This window comes from Hirundo rustica, chromosome 14 (genome assembly GCF_015227805.2).
Source record: "Hirundo rustica isolate bHirRus1 chromosome 14, bHirRus1.pri.v3, whole genome shotgun sequence".
NCBI lineage: Eukaryota > Metazoa > Chordata > Aves > Passeriformes > Hirundinidae > Hirundo > Hirundo rustica.
Genome location: NC_053463.1, coordinates 16345420 through 16368381, shown reverse-complemented (window position 1 = coordinate 16368381; position 22962 = coordinate 16345420). Strand labels below are relative to the sequence as shown.

The window sequence follows — 22962 nt, the reverse complement described above, 5'->3', positions numbered from 1 at the left end:
CCTCTGAACACAATCCTGTCCTCTGTGCTCTGTCTGAGCAGGAGGTTTGGACCAGAGGAGCCGCTGTGGATCCTCCCAGCCCGGCCCTGCCCGGGATTCTGTTTGTGGAGATGCTGCAGGGTGCCAGACTGTGCTTCCCTGCTGCAGTGCCTGCAGCACAGCAGGACAGAGACGGTGACACCGCATCTGCGCCCCGTCCCTCCCATCCCCACCACAGACCTCGGCAGCCTTCTCAAGAACAGCAGGGCCAAACAGCTTCCTCTAAGAGGCAGGGGGATGGCACGGTCTGCCCTGCAGGGCCACAGGGTCCCCGTGCACCCTGAGGGTCCCTGCACACCCTGAGGGTCCCTGCACACCCTGAGGGTCCCCGTGCACCCTGAGGGTCCCCGCGCACCCTGAGGGTCCCTGCACACCCTGAGGGTCCCTGCACACCCTGAGGGTCCCCGCGCACCCTGAGGGTCCCCGTGCACCCTGAGGGTCCCCGCGCACCCTGAGGGTCCCTGTGCACCCTGAGGGTCCCTGCACACCCTGAGGGTCCCTGCACACCCTGAGGGTCCCTGTGCACCCTGAGGGTCCCTGTGCACCCTGAGGGTCCCTGCACACCCTGAGGGTCCCCGTGCACCCTGAGGGTCCCTGTGCACCCTGAGGGTCCCTGTGCACCCTGAGGGTCTCCACACTCTGAGGGTCCCTGTGCACCCTGAGGGTCCCTGCGCACCCTGAGGGTCCCTGCACACCCCGAGGGTCCCTGCACACCCTGAGGGTCCCTGTGCACCCTGAGGGTCTCCACACCCTGAGGGTCCCCGTGCACCCTGAGGGTCTCCACACCCTGAGGGTCCCTGCACACCCTGAGGGTCCCTGTGCACCCCGAGGGTCCCTGCACACCCTGAGGGTCCCTGTGCACCCTGAGGGTCCCTGCGCACCCTGAGGGTCCCTGTGCACCCTGAGGGTCTCCACACTCTGAGGGTCCCTGTGCACCCTGAGGGTCCCTGCACACCCTGAGGGTCCCCGTGCACCCTGAGGGTCCCTGTGCACCCTGAGGGTCCCTGCACACCCTGAGGGTCCCCGTGCACCCTGAGGGTCCCTGTGCACCCTGAGGGTCCCTGCGCACCCTGAGGGTCCCTGTGCACCCTGAGGGTCTCCACACCCCACCCACAAGGGGGTCCACGGGGTCACCCGTGCCATGCCCGGCCCAGGGGGTGCGCCACTCCCTGCTGCTGGGGAAAGGGGAGGAGGGCAGAGGCCTCGCCAGGCTCGGGCTGAATTCCGCTTCTGCTTTGCAGGAGCACCCTGAGGTGCTGCCTTTCCCATGAACTGCGCACAGGGGTTGGAGGAGTGCGCCCCTCCCACAGCACCCCTACGACGGCTTTTGGGGGCACCGCTGGGGTAGGGAAGGACCTGCTTGAGTTGGAGCAAGGACGTCCTCAGCTCTGGGCCCTCACAGGGAAGGCAGAGGTTATCAGCCACGGCATCGGGACTGAGATACGGCACCCTCGAGGTTGGGTAACAGCTGAGTTGGACCAGCCACCAGCCCTGCTGGGGCTCTTGCAAGGAGGGTTGTGTTAAAAGCAGCTGGGCCAGTCTGTGGTGAAAGCTCAGGCTCCCTGCAGGACAGAATCCCACTGGATGTCCCTCTTCCACCCCAGCCCCTGCCGTCATCCCGCCCCTCAGCTCACTCCACAGCCCCCTGCCCACGGGCACCAGAAGCGGGATGAGGCGCTGCATTCCCGGCATCCCCACGGCACAAAGGTTTTGATATTCCCCAAATTTCACTCGCCCAGCCCCAGTTGCCAGCCCTCCCGACTCCCCTCATCAGCATGAATATTTTAGCCTGTTTTCCCCAGCTGAGCCCATGGGAAGGCAGAGCCTGGCTGAGGGACAGGACACAGCGCAGCCGGGGCAGCGTCATGCCTGGGAAGGGACAGGACGGAGGGTGGGACAGGGATGGGGACCAGAGGGTTGGCCTGGAGGAGGGACCGGCAGTGGGAGGCGCAGGCTGGGTGCTGCGGAGCCCGCAGCAGTTCCTGCACGGGGCTGCCTTGGCATCACCCTGGAGCCCAGAGCGGGCCGGCCCCGGGGCTCACACGGCACCGCCACCGTGCTGCTCCCGGGGGGCCGCGGACCGCGAGAGGTGAGGGACGATCGCGAGGGTGGCGGGAGACGGATGGGACGGGTTTGGGGACGGTGGGGAAGGGCCGGGACTGGCGCGGTCCTTGCCCGCTGTGCCGGCTGGGCATGGGTTTGGAGGCACAGGGATGGTGCCCACCTGCCCGTGAAGTGCCGCTGCCCATGGGCACGGCTGCGCTGCCCCAGAGCGCCACACCACACCCGGTGCCCGGCACGGCCCCAGAGCCCCAGGAACGGAGAGGTCTCAGGAGCCATCTCCCCGCTGGAGAAGCCCCAGGTGGGGCAGGCAGAGGGCAGAGCCGGCCGCAGATCCCTCAGGGTGACACAGGCATGAAAAAGGGGGAAATTGCCCCATTTCGGCCCCAGCTGCCGGGCAGAAGTGGGTAGAGCCCTTTCACCCCGGGGCACGGACACCCAGCCGCCATCGCTGGGACATCGCTGCCCTGCCCTGCCTTCTCCGTAGCTCCTACACCGCCTGACAGCTGCCCTGTCCCGCTGTCCCGCTCCCCGTGTCCCAGCCCTGCCGTGACTGTCCCTCCTCCTCGCTGACAGCGTCCCCCACGTGCTGGCGGGCACTCCGCATCCTCCCAGGACGCTTCCCCGCGGCACCCGCGCACCCCTGGGCGCAGGCGGGGCTGGCGAGCGGGGCCGTGCCCGTGCCGGGCACGGGGCTCAGCCCGGCTCTCCCCGGCCGGCTTTGGGACGCAGCTCCTGCGGGAGGGGGCAGGGGATGCGTGGGAGCGTGCAGGCAGCAGGAAGGAAGCCTGCTCCGAACAATAGAGGGAAATGGAGGAACTGGAAAAAGACCCGGTGGCAGCACAGTCAGCACAGATGGTTTAGCGCGGAGCTGCGTGATTCATGGGAAAAAGGCCCTCAGCACGCTGCGTCCCCCGGCCCCGCCGGAGAATCGTTCCGGGCGCAGAGTCCCTGCTGGCACCCGAGCCTGGCCGTGCCTCCGTGGCCGTGTGCGGGCGCTGGCAGCGGGGGTCCGGCCCGGCCGAGGTGGGCGGGCGGGTGGGAGGCTGTCCCCCCTCTGTTTGCCCGTGAGTCATGCTGACCTCTCCCATGCCCTCGCCAGCAGCGAGAGAGAGAGATTATGGTCTGGCCCTTCCGGCCGCAGAGCCCTCCCCGAGCCGGCCGGCACAGGAGCTCATCCCCTGGGAGGGGCCCCGCTGCTCCCCCCGTTATCTGCCCGGGACACCCCCGCGGCTGCGCGGCTCGGGCCCGGGATGTCCCAGCGCTCGGCATCCGCTGGACCGCCCGCTCCCCCGCACGCTCGGTTCCTGCCCGGGCTCGGGTCACGGCCCCGCCGACACAGCGGGGCCAGGATCCGGCTCCAGCAGCCGGGGGGAGCGGTGCGGAGGCTGGGGAACAACAGGATGCCGGCTCCCGGAGCTGGGAGGTGAGCGGCTGCGGGGACAGCAGCGAGGCGTGGGGACCTCGGGGAGCACGGCACGGCATCCGCGCCCCTCGCGGCAGCTGAACCCACCCCCTTTCCCTTCCTGCTGCCTCCTCAGCCCCTCTCTCCCCTCCTCGCGCAGATGATGGGCTGAGCATCCGTCCCAGAGGCACCCCAGGGCCATGAGCTCCCCGTGCGGGCCTGACTCGGATATCGCAGACTGGCTGGCCACCATCCACTTGGAGAGGTACCGCGATGTCTTCGAGCAGCACGGCTACCACGTGGCCAGAGACGCCGCCTCGCTGGACAGCCACCACCTGCAGCAGATGGGCATCACCGCCACCGGGCACCGCAAAAGGATCCTCGCCCTGGCGCAGCAGACGCGGGTGCTGAGTCGGTCCCGGGGGAGACCCGCGGCAGGAGACGGCCGTTCCCGAGGCACGGAGGTCCCGGATGCCCCCCAGGAGGGCAAGGATGCCATGAGAGCAGAGCCGGGAGGGACCGGTGACGCCTTCGGGACGCAGCCGCGCGTCACCGTGCCCAGCCGGGCACCGCCTGGAGAGAAGGACCCCGCTCCTCCCGCCCTGAAGCCGGTTCCCAAGCCCAGGACGGTTTTCCCTCGCTCAAAGCCAGAGCGGGGATCGGTGCCCGTGCCCCCGGCACGCTCCGCGGTGCCAGCGCACGGCCCGGGCAGCGAGAGGGCACCAGCAGCCTTTGTGGTACTGGAGGGGTTTGTGCCAGGGGAGAGCTCCACGGATTTGGAGAGCCCGGAGCCCGGAGCGGATCCGGGGGCAGCCGTGGCCATGGGTGTGATAGCGTCCCGGCTGAGGGGGCGGGACAGCGCCCGGGAGGACGCACGGACATCCCCGAGCCACGGACAAACCCTGGAGACCCCGGAGAAATGCCCGCCGTCCGTGCCGTGCGTGCCCCCGCGGCACAGGCACAGGGCCCCGGCGGCCGAGCCCGGCCCTGGCGGTGCCCTGCAGGGTGCCAGCCCTCCCGCGCCCGCCCCGGCCAGGAGAGAGCCCTCGCCGTGCCCCCGGGCAGCCTCGCAGGCGGGCTCGGGGCAGGGCCGGCTGGAGATGGTGTCCAACGTCATCTACGAAGGACTGGAGCGGCCCCCGGCGCCCGCGGAGGACCCTCGAGGAGAGGATGGGCCCCGGGGTGCGGGTGTGCCCCAGCCCCCGGCTGTGTCCCCGCAGGAGCACACCCAGCCGGGGGACAAGCCTGAGTAAGCCGATGCTTTCCCTCAGCCCTGGGAGCGGACGGGGTGGGGCAGAGCAGGCAAAGATGAGGATCCAGAGAGCCCCCCACCCCCGGGACCCACCCCAGAGCCTGGCCCTGCCTGCCTCCAGGTGCTGACGGGCCCCTTTCAGCACCCTCCCCGTGCCTTCCCCGAGCTCTGCGTGCGGCAGCTGGGATCCCTCTGAGATGACAGGACGGCTCTGGGCCCCCCGATGGCTCCTGGATGCAGGGAGAGGCTGCTGCCCTTCCTCTGCCCCTCTGGCAGCAGGGCTGGGGGTCCCCGGCACGGGGAGGCGCGGCTGAGGAGGGTTTTGGGGCTGGTTCCTGCTGGGGCCGGGGTGGGGAGGTCAGAGGGGGAGATGCCGGGGTGGGAAAGGCCCCACAGCCCCAGAGAGCACAGCCCGGCAGCCGCAGGGTCGGGAAGAGAAGGGAGCGAGGAGGGCACTGGGAGCAGGGAGGGGATGCGGCACATTCCAGGGGACAAAGCCGGGCTCGGGAGCAGCGCCCGGCAGTTCCTGTCCAGCCAGACGGGACAGGGCACCAGAGGCTGTCCCAGCCCAGCCGCAGTAACCCCTGTCCCGTTTCCCTGCAGCCCCGGCTGGCCCAGCGGCGCCCTGCCCCCCGTCCCACAGAGACCCACCAGCAAAGCAGGTGAGAGCCCCCGGGGCAGCGGTGCACAGCGGGGACCTCCGGCTGCCCCGAGGAGAGGGGAGAGCGGTCACACACACTCCCTGCCCCTCCTCGGCCCTGCCCCTGCCCCTGCCCCTGCTCTGCCTTGCAGGCTGAGCCCAACCCCCGTGTGTCACCGTGTCGGGTGCCCTGGGTGCTGGGGAGCACTGTGGTGGGCTCGGGGGGTCCCTCCCGAGGACTGGGAGTCCTGGCTGCTCTGTCCCTCACCGCAGGCACCGCTGATGCCTTTCCCTCCCTCCCTCTGCCCACAGAGGTGAATGATCCGCCCGTCAGCCCCTACAGCGAGACCTTCTTCGGCCACGTGGCCCCACCCCGGGAGCCAAAGGTGAGGGGACCCCGGGGGGGTGCTGGCTGTCCCCTGCTGTCACTCTGTGTCCCACCAGCTGCTGCAAAGCCGGGAGCTGCAGCTGGAGAGGTCACGGTGCCCGGCAGTGCCTGGGGAAATTTCTTCCCCAGAGGGTGCTGGCACTGCCCAAGCTCCCCAGGGAATGGGCACGGCCCCGAGGCTGCCAGAACTCCAGGAGCGTTTGGACAGCGCTGCCAGGGATGCCCAGGGGGGATTGTTGGGGGGTCTGGGCAGGGTCGGGGGCTGGACAGGGTGTGTCCCAGCTCAGGAGATTCTGTGATTCTGTTTTGGGTTGAGGGTCACAGGCTGAGCCCCTGCTCTGTAGGCCAGGCAGGCTGAGGGGGTCTGGGAAGGGACAGGGCACAGGGGACAGGAGATGTGACCCTTCTGTGTTCCCAGGGTGCTGGCATCTCCTCTGAGCAGAGCTACGAGGCCGTGTCCGAGCTGGAGCTGGAGCGAGAAGGCTGCAGGTAGGGATCAGCTCTTCTGGGCCACACCAGGGGCTGGGCTGGGTGTCAGGGGACAGGGCACACCCTGGGGACAGCCTGAGGGGATGGGGGCTTTTCCCCACGGCAGAGCTGGTCAGGGGTGTCCGGGATGGTGTCAGCAGTCTCTAGAAGGGCTGACAGGTTTGGAGATGGGAAGGAGCTGTGCTGGCCCTTGGGGGGACAGTGCTTGGCAAGAGATTTCTGAGTGCACAGCTGGGGCAGCACCGATGGCACTGGGCACCTGTACACCCACCTGTACTTCCCTGGCCTCTGGGAACAGGGAAACACCATAGGGGATGGGGATTACTCAGAATTTAGAAGGCTCTGAGCTCCAGATGAGGGGTTGTGCAATCCCTGAAGGCTCCGGCAGCATCAGATTAGCATCTCAGTGGCTCTGTGGTGGTGGACAGTGAAATTGTGAGGGGCACCTTTAAAAGACTTTTGAAATGTACTTTCCATAACTCCTGATAGCATCTCAGAAAGAGGAAGGAAAGCTGCTCTTCCCATTTCGGATGGGGAGGGTTCCTTTTCCTGTGCTGCTGAGAGAGGAGGAGGTGAGCTGCAGCTCTGTGGCCTCGCTGGCCAGCGCGTGTCCGTGGCCCTGCCTCCCCGCAGCCCCTGCCGTGCTCTGGGTGTGGCACAGATCACAGCCACGGACAGGGAACTGCAAACACCTGGGAACTGGACTTCTGTAAAGGGAAATGCTGAAATCTCCCGTGGAGCCTCTGGATCAGGTCAGAGAGGACCTGTCTGCATCCAGTGGCTTCCAGGGAGCTGGGATCCAGAACATCCCAAGGGAATCAGCCAGGCACTCGCAGCTGTGGGATTTGCAGCTGGCCTTGCTGAGAGAGGCAGGATGTGACCATCAGCAGTGTCAGGGCAGCAGCTCACAGCTTTTCTCTCCCAGCCCAAGCACCAGCGTGGCTGGGGTGTGGAGAGCGGAGCAGGAGACAGAAAATCCTTCGAGAACCTTTTGCACTGTGCTCCCAGGCGCCAGCACGCAGCTGCTCCAGCGCTTTCCTCCCACAGCCAGCCCCGCTGGTCCCACCACGGCTCCCTGGAGCAGAGCTGTGGGATCTGCTCAGCTGCTGAGGGGCTGCTGGCCAGCCCTGGCTCCAGCTCTGCTGCCTCTGTGGGACCTCCTGGTCCTCCCCTGCAGCACTGGTGTTTCTGCAGCTCAGCCCCTCCTCGTCCTTGTGTTACTGGGAATGACCAGGCATCCTCTGCAGCCCACCAATCCACTTGTCATGGGAAATATTTCCCAATCCCAAACTTCAGAGGGGCCCTTCTGCCCCATTTCCTGCCTGTGGTAGCTCCCCTTGCCCTGTTCTGGGGGAGCTCTGTCAGCCCCACGCTGCTCCCTGGCCTGGGGTGTGGGCAGTGCCAGTGTCAGGGGTGGGCAGAGCCGCCTCACCAGCCAGAAAATATCCTCAGAAAGAGGAATGCAAAACTCCCCACAAACTGGGAGCTGGGTCTCTGAGCGTGCAGCAGGAGCGTAGGGTGGGATTTACCCGGTGACTCTGAGCACCTTCACCCACGCTGGTGCTGCTCAGCCCCCCGAAATGCTGGTGCCCTGCTCCAGCCGTGGCTCTCAGCAGGACAGAGAGCTGGCACGGCAGTGTCCGTGTCACCCCACGGAGCTCAGCGGGCTGGGTCACTCACCAGGCACCGTGGGCTCTGCCTGGCCCTGCCAGATGCTCAGTGCCCCCATCTCTTCACAGTTTCATTGACTGAAGCCAGCTCAGGAAGGGGCTGTCACGGATTTTTTTCCCGTTTTCCTCCTGCCCTGACCCTTTCCCCGGGTCTGCCTCCCACTCAGCCCTGGCACTCAAGGCTGCTGTCAGCCTGTGACTCACAGAGTGCTCCAGCCACACCGTTCCCTGTCCAGTCCTTCCTGAAGCATCTGCAGACAGGGCTGGGGCCGCAGCCAGATGAGTCACGCTGCCGAGCTCTGTTGTGCTGGTTAAACAGCAATGGTCCTTGTGCTCCCGGCCTCGCAGCCACGCCGGGCACTTTCTTGTCCTTTCCGGAGCCTAACAAGCCGTTTTCCCTCTCCATCCCTTCCTCAGCCCCGTCCACCACCACTTCTCTGGAGCAGACCCCCGCTGGGATGGCTCCAGCCCAGCGTCTCCCCAGGCAGATGCAGGGCTCGCTCCTGTCCCACGTGGATCGGGGACAGCCGGTGTCCGATGGCCTCAGAAGGTGCCCGTCCAGGGCCTGTCCTAGGATGAGGCAGTGCCCAAAACCAGGTGTTGGGAGAATTGATGAGGGGAGGTGTTTGGGGTCCTTCTGGTCCTGAGGCTTCCGATGAATTTACACTGGAGATGCTTTCTCACGTTCTGTGGGTTTCTTCTCCAAAAATGTCTCCATCTCCAAGGAGAATTCCCAGAGCTCACCTGCTCCTTTCCCACGTGGTCCTGCTGGTTTTGTCTGATGTCACCCAGCTCCTGTGGCTGAAGCATTGGATGCCAGGAGAGTCCTTCCAGTTCTCATGAGCCTGCCCCACCACTCACCCTGTCCCCTGGAGATGCCCAGTTTGCTCAGACAGAAGCTGGGACAAGTCTTGGATCATCCTTGTTGCCTTTTGAGGAACATTCTCTTCCCCCTGGCACTGGATTCCACCGTGGAATTTAGCGTGGATGCTCTCCCGTGGGTGCTGGGGTGTCCCAGCTGCCACATCTGTCTGCCTGCCCACCACCATTGCACCTGGGCAGGCCCCCTGTGAGCTCCTGGCACTGCCAGACATTTTCCAGCGCATTTCCTTTCCAGGGAAAGAAAAACGCCTGGCTGAGGGGGCCGATGGGAAGGGGCAGGCTCAGCGGTTTATTTTTATAATTTCCTTTTATTGTTATGGCTGGAGAGCCTCAGCAGGCCTGGCTGGGGGTTAGCATGGCTTCCCGAGGAAAGGAGATGGATGCAGGGCTTCCACCAGCCCAGCATTTTGGCTGGACACAAGAGCAGGCACAAAGGGGTCGTGGCAGGAGTTCCACGGTGCCGGGAATGTCGAAGGGGCAGAGGGAGGGAGCAGCTGGGGTGGGCGTGGAGCAGGGAGCAGGACGCTGGGGATCTGCCCGGCTTCCTCTGCTGCCTGTGAAGAGGGGAAGGAAGGAGATGATGCCAGGGGTTTGGAGACGTGTGGGGTGGCCCGTGTGGCGTTCCCTGAAGCAGGGAAGCCTCTGTGCCATCCCGTGGGACCGGCTGAGCCTCGGGCCGCTGGTGGCCACGGGGCTCCTGAGCACTCACGGAGACGCAAACCCCAACATCCCCGGGTGCCCCGGGCAGGTCAGGACGGGACCGGGAGCAGCACCAGGTGTCCCCAGACGGGGCCGGGGTGGGGGGATCCCCGGGCCCCTGCCGCGCTGCCTCACGGCCCCTTGTGCCGCAGGACGAGCAGCGAGTGCAGCAGCGAGGGCCGCAGCGAGGACGAGGAGAGCCGCGGCCGGCTCATCGAGCGCATCGCCCACACCGACACCGAGGGCTATTCCACCGTGGAGGCCCCGCGCGCCCAGGGCTCCCCGTTCAGCCTGCCGGCCCACCTGTACCCCGACGAGGTCCTGGATGACCTCACCATCTCGCCGTACGCCAGCTTCACGTCGCTGTCCGAGCCCCGGCCCACCGTGCTGGGCGGCTGGCTGGACAAGCTGTCCCCGCAGGGGTACGTGGGGCGGGATCACGGCAGGCTCCGGGCTGGGAGAGGCCCTAAGGTCATCTCATTCCACACCCTGCCCTGGACAGGGACGCCTTCCGCTATCCCAGGCTGCTCCAAGCCTTGTCCAGCTTGGCCTGGAGCGATTCCGGGGATCCAGGGGCGGCCCCCGTAGGTAAAGGTCCTTTGGGCAAGGTGAGGTGGCAGCACTGGTCACTGTGCTCCCCTTGGAAGAGGAACGTCCTGGGTACCCCACTGTGCTGCAAGGCCCTCTGTGCAGCCGTGCCGGGCAGCAGGAAGGATCTAGGAGGGGAAATCATCCCCTTCCCAACAGTTTTTCTGCCATCCCAACAGGAACTATGTCTTCCAGAGGCGCTACGTCCGTTTCGATGGGAAGAACCTGATGTACTTCAGCAGTGAGAAGGTACCGAGGGGCAGAGTGAGGCAGGGTGGGGACACTGAGCCTCGACCCCACCTGGGGAGCTCCCACATCCCCTTTGCGTCCCCTCATCCTTCTGGAAGGAGCCAGCAGTGCTCTGCCGGCACCAGGCTGGAGCAGCCGATGCCTGGAATGCTCCCAGCGCAGCCTCAGGCACAGGGAGCCCGGGATAGCGATGGTCCCTCTGCCAACAGGGAGCAGGAAAGGGGAGGTCCTGCTGGAAACAGGGTCCCAGCCATGGATCCATCCCTTCCTGAATCCCCAGCACCCACCTGGCTGCTGGTGCCCACAGGTTGTGCTGTGAGGGAGCACCAGCAGAGCACCCAGGGGATGGGAGGATGTGCCAGGTCATGGATGTGCCCTGAGGGAAAGGCAGAGGGGGTGACCCTGCCTGGGGCTCCTGGGTGGGATGTGGAGGATGTGCCAGGTCATGGATGTGCCCTGAGGGAAGGGCAGAGGGGCTGACCCTGCCTGGGGCTCCTGGGTGGGATGTGGAGGATGTGCCAGGTCATGGATGTGCCCTGAGGGAAGGGCAGAGGGGGTGACCCTGCCTGGGGCTCTTGGGTGGGATGTGGAGGATGTGCCAGGTCATGGATGTGCCCTGAGGGAAGGGCAGAGGGGGTGACCCTGCCTGGGGCTCGTTCCAGGAGCCCTATCCCAAAGGAGTGATCCCACTGTCTGTTATCGAAATGGCTCGTTCCACCAAGGACAACAAGTTCCAGGTCATCACCAGCCATCGGATCTTTGTCTTCCGTGCTGAGAACGAGGGTGAGTGAAAACCTGGGCCAGGGCCCACCAGCCCTAAGGAACCACCCCTGCCTCCCTTCTCCAGCCAGAGCATCCCGCTGGCAGCTCTCTCCCCATCCCCACAACATCCCCTGCCTGCCTTCTGGGTGCTCTGCTCCGTGCCAGGGCTCTTGGGAAGGGCTCAGCCCCGCTCCCTCCTGCCTGGTCCCCAGCCCAGAGGAATGAGTGGTGCTCCACGCTGCAGAAGAAGGTGATGGAGCAGCGCCTGGTGGGGTCCCGGCCCCGGCCTGCCAACACTGCCCACTGCCAGAAGTCGGGAACCCTGGAGCTGAAGGGCCAGAAATCCAAGGTTTTCGCAGCGCTGAGCCTGCCCGAGATGTGGCTGTACAAGAGTGAGCAGGTTCGTGGCCAGAGCAGACCCCCACGTGGGAGGACAGGGATGGAGGGAGCTGAGCCAGGGCTGGTGCCAAAAGGTAGAGCAGAGAGGAAACGGGTGGGCAGGATAAAGGGAATGGCAGAGCAGGAAGCTGGAGATCCTGCCCAGGGCAGCAGTGATGGCACCAGGAGTGGAACCCCCTCCCAATCTTCTATCACCAAATTATCATCGTCCCCACCAGGCAGTTTGGTCCTGGTGCCACCAGGCATCCCAATCCATCCCAGGAGAGCCGGGCCGATGGCCACGGAATCAGCAGCAGACGCATCAGCTCCTGCTGCAGGGGGGACTCGCAGTGACAGCTGGTCCCTGTCACCTCCCACGCTGCTGCTGCTGCCCACAGGACGCCTCACTTCCTTTCTGCTGCATTTTCTCAGCACCCCTGTTTTTGTTTCCATCACCTCACTTCCAGGTTGCCTGCTGTGCACTGTGCATCAGCCCTGAGGTGTTGGCTCACGTCGGTGTTTGTTTTATGAGTGTCCCTGACTCAAGTCCCCAAAAGGAAGGGACCCGGGTAGCCATTTCAGGGGTTGTGGGCAAGAGCTTGCCTTTCGTTTGAAGGCATAATGTGCTTGCAGGGCGCTTTGTGTCAGAGGAGAGGTGGCTGAGAGAGCGGCAGGGGCTTGTCCAGGCCAAGCAGGGGTGGGGTGCTGCGGGTGCCGCCGGCTGTTGCAGCCCCAGCACCCCGGGCGCGGCCGGGCCGGTGCGTTCACACCGCAGAACCAGCAGCGCTGTCCCTCTGAACCGCAGTTCTTCAAAATGGGCATTGCCGTGTGCTTCATCGAGATGCGCGGCTCCACCATCCGCGAGGCCAAGAGCCGCGGCTTCGAGCTCATCACGCCCTCCAAAACGTTCAGGTATCCCGGCGTCCGGGGGTGAGCAGGGAGGAGCAGCCGGGAGCTGGGCGCTGGGCGCTGGGCGCTGGGTGCTGGGTGCTGGGCGCTGGGTGCTGGGGGCTGGGCGCTGGGCGCTGGGTGCTGGGCTCTGGGCGCTGGGCGCTGGGCTCTGGGCGCTGGGCGCTGGGTGCTGGGCGCTGGGTGCTGGGGGCTGGGGGCTGGGTGCTGGGTGCTGGGTGCTGGGCGCTGGGTGCTGGGGGCTGGGCGCTGGGCGCTGGGTGCTGGGCTCTGGGCGCTGGGCGCTGGGCTCTGGGCGCTGGGCGCTGGGTGCTGGGCGCTGGGTGCTGGGGGCTGGGGGCTGGGTGCTGGGTGCTGGGTGCTGGGCGCTGGGTGCTGGGTGCTGGGGGCTGGGTGCTGGGCGCTGGGTGCTGGGTGCTGGGTGCTGGGCGCTGGGTGCTGGGTGCTGGGTGCTGGGCGCTGGGTGCTCCCTGGGCGCTGGGTGCTGGGCGCTGGGTGCTGGGTGCTGGGTGCTGGGCGCTGGGCGCTGGGCGCTGGGTGCTGGGCGCTGGGTGCTGGGTGCTGGGCGCTGGGTGCTGGGTGCTGGGGGCTGGGTGCTGGGTGCTGGGTGCTGGGTGCTGGGCGCTGGGTGCTGGGTGCCGCAGCGCCCTGAGGTCCGGCTGTGCCGCTGCTCCCAGCTTCGTGGCGGAGTCGGAGCGGGAGAAGCGGGAGTGGATGGAGGCGCTGCAGGAGGCCATCGCCGAGATGCTCTACGACTACGAGGTGGCAGAGAAGATCTGGTCCAACAAAGCCAACAAATACTGCGCCGACTGCTGGGCTCCGAGTCCCGACTGGGCATCCATCAACCTGTGCGTGGTCATCTGCAAGCAGTGTGCAGGTGGGAGAGCTCCCGGGGGGCACAGGGGCATCCTGGGGGGAATGGGCTGGGCTGGCATGGTGCTGCCCTGGCTGGGCGTGGGCAAAACTTGGGCCCAGTTCCCCAGCAGGTGCGGGATGCTGACTCTCCTGCTCCCTGCAGGGCAGCACCGCAGCCTGGGCTCCAACATTTCCAAGGTGCAAAGCCTGAAGCTGGACACCAGCGTCTGGTCCAATGAAATCGTGCAGGTGAGACACTGAGGGGTGCAAGGGAATCATGCAGGTGAGACACTTGAGGTGCAATGAAATTGTGCAGGTGAGACACTTGAGATGCAATGAAACTGTGCAGGTGAGGCACTCAGGGGTGCAATGAAATCGTGCAGGTTGGACACTTGAGGTGCAATGGAATCATGTAGGTGAGACACGCGGGTACAATTGTGCAGGTGAGACACTTGAGACACTTGAGGGCAATGAAATCGTGTAGGTGAGAAACTCGGGTACAATGAAATCGTGCAGGTGAGAAACTCGGGTACAATGAAATTGTGCAGGTGAGACACCCAGCAGTGCAATGAAATCATGCAGGTGAGACACTTGAGGTGCAATGAAATTGTGCAGGTGAGACAGGGGTACAATGTAATCGTGCGGGTGAGACACTCAGGGTTGCAGTGAAATTGTGCAGGTGAGACACTCGGGTACAATGAAATTGTGCAGGTGAGATACTTGAGCTGCAATGAAATTATGCAGGTGAGGCACTCAGGGTTGCAATGAAATTGTGCAGGTGAGACACTTGAGGGCAATGAAATCATGTAGGCGAGACGGGTACAATGAAATCGTGCAGGCGAGACACTTGAGGTGCCATGAAATCGTGCAGGTGAGGCACTCAGGGTTGCAATGAGATCATGCAGGTGAGGCACTCAGGGTTGCAATGAAATCGTGCAGGTGAGGCACTCAGGGTTGCAATGAAATCGTGCAGGTGAGGCACTCAGGGTTGCAATGAAATCGTGCAGGTGAGGCACTCAGGGGTGCAATGAAATCGTGCAGGTGAGGCACTCAGGGGTGCAATGAAATCATGCAGGTGAGGCACTCAGGGGTGCAGTGGAATCATGCCGGTGAGATGCTCAGGGCAGGGCATGATGTGCCCAGAGGCCAGGCTGCTCCTCAGGCAGGGCAGCAGCCCCATGGAGTCTCCCTCAGGAGCACTGGGAATCCTGCTCCTCCTGCTGACCCTGCGGCTCGCCGTGACCGTGGGCCTCTCCCACAGCTCTTCATCGTGCTGGGAAACGACCGAGCCAACCGGTTCTGGGCCGCTCGGCTGCCCGCCACCGAGGCCATCAGCCCGGACAGCGGCACCGAGCAGAGACGGGACTTCATCGCCCGCAAGTACCGGGAGGGCCGGTACCGCCTGCCCCACCCGCACTACGCCACTCAGGAGGAGGTGCTGCAGGTAGGGGACCCCTCGAGGGGCTGGCAGCCACCCCAGAGCTCCTGGGCTGAGGTGCCAGCACCTCCTGCCCGGCCGCCTGCGCACACCGCCTCGTGCCAAGCAGATTTTGGGAGGTCGCACCCTGGTTTGGCTGCCGTGGAGCGGCCCTGGGAGGGAGCTGGGGTCTCCTAAATTGCCTGTTTCACCCCAGGCGCTGTGCGCTGCCGTGGCAGGACCAGCCCTGCTCAAGACCATCCTGCAGTTCTTCTCATCCTCGGAGGCTGCGCTGGCCTCTGATCCTGCTGCCAGCGAGGCGGCCCCAGCGCCCGACCTCTGGTGGGGACCAGAGAGCAAAAGGCCCAGGAACCTGTCAGGTAAGGAGGACATGGAGCTGTGCTGTGCTGGAGGAAATCCCTCCAGGGATGTCAGGTGCCAGGAGTCGTGGCTCCCTGAGGGACCCGGCCTGTTTAAGGATTCCTCTGGAATCTCCTCTGAAGTCCCTGTCCAGGGAACCCCGTGCCAGCACACCCCGTTGCCTACACCTGCACGGGTGGGCTCTCCTCTGGTACCCACAATTTGGTGGGTGCCTGCCCCCACCCGCCCTCAGTACTGTGTCCTCCAGGGAGCCCCCGCACACGGGACCCGGCTCCGGAAGGGGTCTACAATGAGATCACGCAGCCAGTGACGCACAGCGGGTACCTGTACCGGGCCACGGCCCCCCCGAGGCTCCCAGGGGCCAGGAAGAGCAAAGAGGGTGAGTGTGGGCAGCGCGGGGCGGCAGGCGGGGGGTGCCCGCCCCAGTGCTCTGACCCCCCGTTCCTGCAGACTTCCAGCGCACGTGGTGCTCCCTGGAGAGAGCCCTGCTCTTCTTCGAGACTGAGAAGTGCACTGAGCCCCTGGGCCACATTGACAGCGGGGATCTCATCTCCCTGGGGGTCAACAGAGCCCACCAGGCACTCACCAGCCCCGGCCCCACCGAAAGGTACCCCCAGAAGGCGTGGGGCACGCAGACAGCAGGGCTGGGCTCCCTGCTTGGCGCAGTGGCTGCTCTGGCTCTGGGCGCAGGGGCAGGGTTGTCCTCACGGGCTGGTTCATCCTCTGCAGGTTTCGCTTCACCCTCGAGCTCTTCCTCACTGGGGAAAAAGTGCAGCAGCTGGGAACCGATGGGCCCGAGACGCTGCAAGCCTGGGCCAGTGCCATCGGCAAGGTGAGCCGGCCCCAGACTCCGTCCCTGCGTCCCTACTGTGATCCCTCACAGCTCCCCCTGCTCCATCCGCTCTTGGACGCACTCTCCTCCCTTTCCGGGGGCTCCCGTCCTCGCTGTGTCCTTCCCCCATCCTCGTGGGGGTCAGCCCTCGGAGGTGGAGCCCTGTCTTCACCCCGCTCCTCTCCTGTTCCGTCCCACAGTGGTTCACCCCCGTGAGCTGCCACTGCCTGCTGGGCTACGAGTTCCAGCGCGTGGGCCAGCTGCGCTACAAGTGCATGCTGAACCCCGAGCGCTGGCAGCGGGCCTTCTTCATCCTGCAGAAGGGTCACCTCTTCATCTGCCCCGCCGAGGAGGACGGGGCCGAGGACAGCATCAACCTGCGGCGGCTGCAGGAGCTCAGTGAGTGCCGTGGCTCGGCCCGGGGCGGGCACCGCGCGCTGCCCTGCGTGCCCCTGACTGCTCAGCTTCTCGCCCCGACGCAGGTCTGGTTCCCCCCACGGACACCCCGGAGAAGAAGGAGCTGCTGGTCCTGGTGGAGATGGGGAGGTGAGTCCTGGCCGTGGGGGCGATGGGGAATGAGCCGAGCAACGTCGGCACGCCGCCCAGGGCAGAGGCGCTGCTGGATGGGCCGATGCCGATCCCAAATTCCTGGTGGGGAAGTTACTGGGAGGTGTTTTGGTGGGGTAGGGTGTCCCTCGGCTCAGCCTGGCTGGCCCTCGCTCCCTGTCGCGGGCAGGAGGGGATAACCTGCCCCTGTGACAGCCCTCATCCCCTCTTTTCTGCCCTTGCCGTTCTCAGGACATTTCACCTGCAGGGCTTGTCGCGGGCGGACTCGGCGGCGTGGTACAGCGACATCCAGGCGTCGGCAGGGGGCCGGGGCAACGCTCTCAGGGACCAGCAGCTGAGCCGGGGGGACATCCCCATCATCGTGGACTCCTGCATCGCCTTCATCACCCAGTACGGTGAGCACAGCACCCGCCGGCACCCCGGGATGGCCGACGGATCCAGGCGGGAGGCGCCGCCCCGGGACCGCCAGCTCCACGAGGGATCCTCTGAGCGGCATCCGGCCCCCGTGACCCCGCGTCCCTGTCCCAGGGCTGCGGCACGAGGGGATTTACCGCAAGAACGGAGCCAAGTCCCGGATCAAGGTACTGATGGAGGAGTTCCGGCGGGACGCCCGCAACGTCAAGCTGCGCATCAGCGACAACTTCATCGAGGATGTCACCGACGTGCTGAAGAGGTTCTTCCGGGAGCTGGAAGATCCCATCTTCACCCTGGAGCTGCACCCGCAGTGGAAGGAGGCTGCAGGTACCTCCTTCACCCAGCCCTGCTCCACACTGGGGCCAGAGTTCCTCCGGATGGGGTCCTGGTGCCAGCCTTGGCGTCATCCCTGGACCTGCTGGGTTCAGCCAGGATCTGGTTTTGCTCTCTCCAGAAATCTCCTCGAAGCCGCAGCGCTTGGAGCGGTACAAGGAGCTCATCCATCGCCTGCCTCGCCTCAACCACAAAACCCTGGCTGCGCTCATCGGGCACCTCTACCGGTCAGTGGGGCCCTCCCCTCGGGGCGCCCTGGTCCAGCCAGCACTGTGGGGTCTCCCTGCTGCCCAGGGAATGCTGGCTCCTACTCCAAAGACACGGCAGGGGGGCCATGCCCTGCTGCACCCACACAGCTGGTGCTGGAACGTGTCTGGGACACCTTGAACCTTCCCAAAGTCATCCTGCAGCAAGGGGGAGCGACAGGAAGTTTGGGACTAGGCGACACCACCCTGTAGCATGTAAATGTCATGCAGTGCCCCAAAAAGACAGAGAACACTCAATTCCTATCTTGAGTCACAGTTTGAGGTAGCGCTGTTGTCTGGTTTGACGGCAGAGGGAAGTTCTCAAAACAGGAACTGCCCAGTTTGAAGTTCCCACTGCTGAGGTGCTGGGGACATCCAGGCAGCTTCTCAGGGGAGTTTGTATGAGGCAGAGGAGGGTGGCTGGGGCTGAAACCCCACCCTGAGCAGGACCAGCCCCTCACCTCTGCGCTCCTTGTGCCAGGGTGCAGAAATGTGCAGACCTCAACCAGATGAGCACCAAGAACCTGTCGCTGCTCTTCGCACCCAGCCTCTTCCAGACCGATGGCAAAGGGGAGCACGAGGTCAAGGTGATGGAAGATCTCATCGACAACTATGTCAGCATCTTCAACGTAAGCAGGGCCCTGCAGCCCCTCCATGCTGGGTCTGACCCAGCCCCCCTTGGATCCCCCCCCACCGCCCACCTCTGCCTCCCCGTGTGTCCCTCCATCCTGGCCCCGTGTCCTCGCTCCACACTGACCCTGTGCACCCTTGCTCTGGCAGATTGATGAGGATCAGGTATCCCAGATGGATCTGGAGAACAGCCTGATCACCACCTGGAAGGACACCCAGGTACTGGGACTGTGCTCCTTGGTCCCCACCACATCAGGGCCCCCTGGGCTGGGCGTCTGACTGGAGGATGGGGACACTCCCAGCCGCCCAGCCTGGGTCCCCACTGTCCCATACCCACATTTGGGAAAGGACGTTCCCCCTCTTATCTCCACTGTGCCCACCACCTTGAGGCTCCTGCGCAGAGGAGAAGCATCCCCACCTTCCCAGGAAAGCACGTCCAGCCCCGGGGAAGGTGGGATGTGCTGAGCACCCCCACCAGCACCGCACCAATGCCCCCCGCTCTCCCCGCAGCTCTCCCAGGCAGGGGACCTCATCATCGAGGTTTACCTGGAGCAGAGGGTGCCCGACTGCTGCGTCACCCTGAAGGTGAGTCCCAGAGCAGGGTTGTGCCACGGCAGGTGAGGAGGGACGCAGGCTCCTGGCGTCCCTGGGGTCCGTCCTGCGCCACCCACTGCAGCTCCTCGTGTGTCCGGCCCCAGGTGTCCCCCACGATGACAGCAGAGGAACTGACCAACCAGGTGCTGGAGATGCGCAACGTGGCCGCCAGCCTGGACATCTGGCTGACCTTTGAGGCGCTGGAGAACGGGGAGCTGGGTGAGCACGGGGGGATGGCCCGGGGGGTGCTGCTGGCATGGCCGGGGGAGGCGTGGCGAAAGGGGGGTGGCTTTCTGGTGGTGGCAGAGGGGACAGGGACTGGCCCGGGGGAGGGGACGCAGTGGTGACAGTGTCCCTGTGTCCCAGAGCGGCCCCTGCACCCCAAGGAGAAGGTGCTGGAGCAGGCCTTGCAGTGGTGCAAGCTCCCGGAGCCCAGCGCCGCGTACCTGCTGGTGAGGAAGGTGCCCATCGGCGAGGGCAGCTGTCTCTTCACAGGTAAGGCGAGCACAAGGGGACCCAGCCCCTCGGGGTGTCCCCAGAGCGGGACAGCTCTGCCTGAGCTTCCTCCTGCCCTGCTCACCACCCCTCGGGGGTGCATCACCGAGACCCACAGTGGGATCCCCCTGCAATCCCACCCTGCCAGCCCCCCTGACCCTCGTGTCCCCACACCGGGCAGGTGCCAAGCGGGAGACCCCCAAGTGTGGGCTGCTGAAATGCCGTGAGGAGCCCCCCAAGCTGCTGGGGAGCAAGTTCCAGGAGCGTTACTTCGTCATCCAGGACAGGAGGCTGCTGCTGCTCAAGGAGAAGAGGGTACCGGGGGGGATGCTGTGGGATGGACCTGAGCCCCGGGGCTGGGAGGAGAGGCGGGGAGGAGGAGCCTGGGGACAGCAGCGGCGCGGTGGTGGCTGTCCTCCTGCAGGGAGGCTGGCACCGAGCCGGGCTGACCCACGGGATATCCTTTGCCAGAGTGCCAGGCCAGAGCGTGAGTGGCCCCTGGACGCAGCCAAGGTTTACATGGGCATTAGGAAGAAGCTGAAGCCACCAGCTCAGTAAGTGGGACCTTCCCAGCCATGGCACTGGGGCAGATCCATCCTTCAGTCCCTGCTCCTGGCACCCAAGCCTGGCTGCTGGAGTACACCAGGCTCCACCTGGACCCAAAGCCTGTGCCCATGGGGCGAGCTCAGTCCCCTGCCCCACTGCCCACGGACCCCAGGCTGTGTCTGAGCTTGGCAGTGCTGCTCCACAGCCTTGTGTTCCTTTCCAGGTGGGGTTTCACACTGACCCTGGACAAGCAGCAGCTGTGAGTACCTTCCCCTGCCATCCTGGGGCTGAGGGATGTCGAGATCCGTGCCCAGTTTTAGTGGGAGTGGGACAGCCAGGGGCAGTGGCACAAGGCCCTGGGGTCAGGGCAGAGCTGGGGCACCTGGGAGGCAGAGTGGTGGGGTCACATTGTCCCTGGCACAGGATGGAACCAGGCTCCAGGGGCCACCCATGTCCCTGCCACACAGCCTTCCTGCCTCCCCACCCACACCAGCACCCCTGGGTGCCCAAAAAGCCCTCACCTTGCCCCAAAGCAGCAAACTGGGCATGCAGAGATTTTTGGAGGTTTATTCCCATGGGGTGTAGATGAACCTGAGAGCCCCAGGCTCCCAGACAAGGTGACAAGGTGACAAGGTGACAAGGGGACAGGGGCCCCACTGTCCCCACTCCCTGGCAGCTTTTCCACAATTTGCTCTGCAGGTACCTGGTGTGCTCAGGGCAGGCTGAGCTGTGGGACTGGACCACCAGCATCCTCAAGGCTCAGGTGAGTGCAGGCTGGTCGTGCCACCCAGCTGGGCAGGGCTGGGGCTGGCAGGGCATGACCCCCGTCCCCACCCTGTCCCTGTGCCCAGCACGACGACCTGCGCCCCGTGGTCCTGCGCCGACGCTCCTCCTCCGACCTCGCCAAGCAGAAATTCGGGACTATGCCGCTGGTGCCGCTGCACGGGGACAGCACTGATGCCACCATGCTCTCTGCCAACCAGACCCTGGTAAAGCCCCCGTGGCTCCCCCTGCCCCTGGTGCTCCCGCACCCATCCTGTTCCTCGTACCCGCCCAAGGCCCCGTGCCCGCCGCAGGGCTGGAGAGGCTGGGGCGCCGATGGGTGCCGTGTGTGCTGTGTGCCGTGCTCGTGTCCGTGCCCGTGTCCGTGTGCCAGCTCTCCGTGCCTGCAGGCTCCTGCACCCTCTGCCCCTCCCCTGCCTGCCCAGGCAGCCGTGGCCGTGCTCTGCGCTCTCCGTGCTCACCCCTGTCCGTCTCCTCTGTTTCTAGCGCCGCCTGCACACGCGAAGGACTTTGTCCATGTTCTTTGTAAGTACCTGCACACGTGGAGCGTCCGCTGCTGGCTTTGCACTGCGCCAGGGCTCACCGCAGCTCCCACGGGCACTCGGAGGTGTGCCCACCTTGTGTGGCAGACGAGGGAGTGCCCGGTGCTCTGCGTGTTCCCTCCCCGGGGGTGTGGGTCACGGTGTGGGCAAGCGGGACCACGCCAGTCCAGACCAGTTCCCAGCGCCTCTCCCACTGGGCACACATTGCCCATAGGGTATCAGTGGAAGAAATGGCAGGAAAGAGATGTAGGCGTGCCTTGTCATCAGGTTACCTCCAAAAAGGCCCCTGGGCCGAACCTCATCTCACCTGGCCTTGTGCTCTGCATGGCATCTGCCTGCCTGCAGCACCCCGGAGCCCTCTGCCAAGGGGTGCTGTGCTGGCGGCATGGACCATGCCCAGGCAGGGACCAAAACTCCCCTTCCTCAGCCGTGGGGAAGAGAGGGCAGCAGTGCCTGAGCCAAGGGAGCTGGTGGAGGGCGAGTCCCCTGCAGGCATCGGCCCCACGGTGAGGGACAGAAATCCCCAGGCAGTGCAGGGAGGGCAGGGTGAGGGGAGAGAGGGGTACAGGTGAGCTGTGTGGGCAGTGCCCCTCACCCTGCCCCCTGCCCTCCCCAGCCCATGAAGATCCACCAGGACTCCCTGGAGGAGCAGCAGGAGAAGGAGGCAGACGCTGATCCTGTCTACGAGGAAGTGGGGAACTTCCCCGAGCTGGCAGCGCTGGACCTGGGGCAGGGGCTGCTGGCAGAGCTGGTGGCTGTGCCCCCCGTGGACAGGTCCAAGAAGCCGTCCCCGTTCCCCGAGCAGCCCCCGGCCACCGCCCTGCGCTCCTCACTGCCCGCCAGCCCAGTCCAGAGGGTGACGGATCCCTCTGTCACCAAAGCCGTGTCCCTCGAAAGGGGCTTGAACTTGGAGAACAACAAAGCTCCAAGCCCGGGGCTCAGACCCACCAAAACATCCTCCCTGGAGAGGAACGTGGAGCCTTCCCTGGCGCTGGGCAGGGACTGGGAGCAGGCAGCCACCCCGGGGAGCAGCCCCACGGCAGAGACCTCCCCGGAGCTGCCCAGGAAGAGGAGCTTGCAGCCTCCCCCACACATCAGTGACAAACTGATCCAGGAGCTCAGCAGCGTCATCCTCAGGAAGAGCGATGGCCAAGCGCCGGGGCCGGGCCAGCCGGTGACGTGACCCGCTGTGCCGAAGGGTGGCCACCGACCTGGGGGTCAAGTCGTGCCCGGTGGCAGCGATGAGGGGTACCCCGGTGGCGGACATGGGGGGTGCCCCACGCTCCCACGTCATGGAACCCCCACCCTCCTCCTCCTCCTCGTCCCGGAGCCAGGCTGGGATCGGGAACCAAAGGGACAAGTGGCAACCAGGATGTTGGGCCGTGGTACCCCTTCGTGGGAGGGCTGGCACTGCTGCCACCTGTGCTCTTGCTCGTGGGTGGCACGTCTGTCATCGAGCCCAGCACCGAGGGACGCGAGCAAAGGGGAGAACAAAAGCGGGAACGTGGTGCCCGCGTGTTCTGGCAGCACGGCAGTGTGCCAGGCAGGGTTCCTGCCAGCACGGGGGAACACTGCGTGTCCCTCTCCAGCACTGGGCCTGCGGGGCGGGCCAGGACACCCAAGCCATCCCCCCTGCTCTTCTTGCATCCACTGTGCCATATTTTGGGGGGAAAGGGGGAGCAGCAGGAGCAGGGCTGGCCGTGTGTGCCTGGCGTGCAGTCCTGGCGATGGAGGGCAGCCCCTCCTCAGCGAGGGTGTTTGTACCTATTCCTGCTACCGGCAGGGAGAAATAAAGGTTTATTTGTACTCTGGAGGGTTTGGTCACCGCAGGAGGAGCGGTGAGGGATGCCAGGGTCTGGCAGGTGGGGAGATCGGGGTGCCAGGCACCCAGCCGGGGGTTCCCATGGGGTTTGGCAG

General features: G+C 65.5%; 1 protein-coding gene across 1 annotated transcript; it reads left to right on the top strand.

The window, feature by feature from the left end:
• Window positions 1-1989: 1989 nt before the first annotated feature.
• ARAP3 (ArfGAP with RhoGAP domain, ankyrin repeat and PH domain 3) lies at window positions 1990-22852 on the top strand. The gene is made up of 34 exons (XM_040077931.2): window positions 1990-2128; window positions 3666-4754; window positions 5361-5419; window positions 5710-5783; window positions 6204-6274; window positions 9678-9947; window positions 10293-10362; window positions 11025-11145; window positions 11337-11524; window positions 12308-12414; window positions 13089-13288; window positions 13430-13515; window positions 14528-14710; window positions 14901-15063; window positions 15312-15443; window positions 15515-15671; window positions 15794-15896; window positions 16097-16295; window positions 16379-16442; window positions 16695-16858; window positions 16992-17204; window positions 17332-17437; window positions 17937-18084; window positions 18236-18304; window positions 18596-18670; window positions 18784-18898; window positions 19046-19174; window positions 19356-19489; window positions 19646-19728; window positions 19944-19979; window positions 20420-20483; window positions 20572-20709; window positions 20990-21028; window positions 21662-22852. The coding sequence occupies exons 2-34, from the start codon at window positions 3706-3708 to the stop codon at window positions 22226-22228; spliced, it is 5376 nt and encodes a 1791-aa protein (XP_039933865.1). The 5' UTR covers window positions 1990-2128; window positions 3666-3705; the 3' UTR covers window positions 22229-22852.
• The last annotated feature ends 110 nt before the right edge of the window (window positions 22853-22962 follow it).

Bases quoted from the DNA above. Each gene is read 5' to 3' on its own strand.
- ARAP3 (XM_040077931.2), top strand. From the start codon at position 3,706: ATGAGCTCCCCGTGCGGGCCTGACTCGGATATCGCAGACTGGCTGGCC. The intron at 10,363-11,024 runs GTACCGAGGGGC...GGCTCGTTCCAG, and splicing joins TGTACTTCAGCAGTGAGAAG to GAGCCCTATCCCAAAGGAGT. The intron at 19,175-19,355 runs GTAAGGCGAGCA...CACACCGGGCAG, and splicing joins GGGCAGCTGTCTCTTCACAG to GTGCCAAGCGGGAGACCCCC.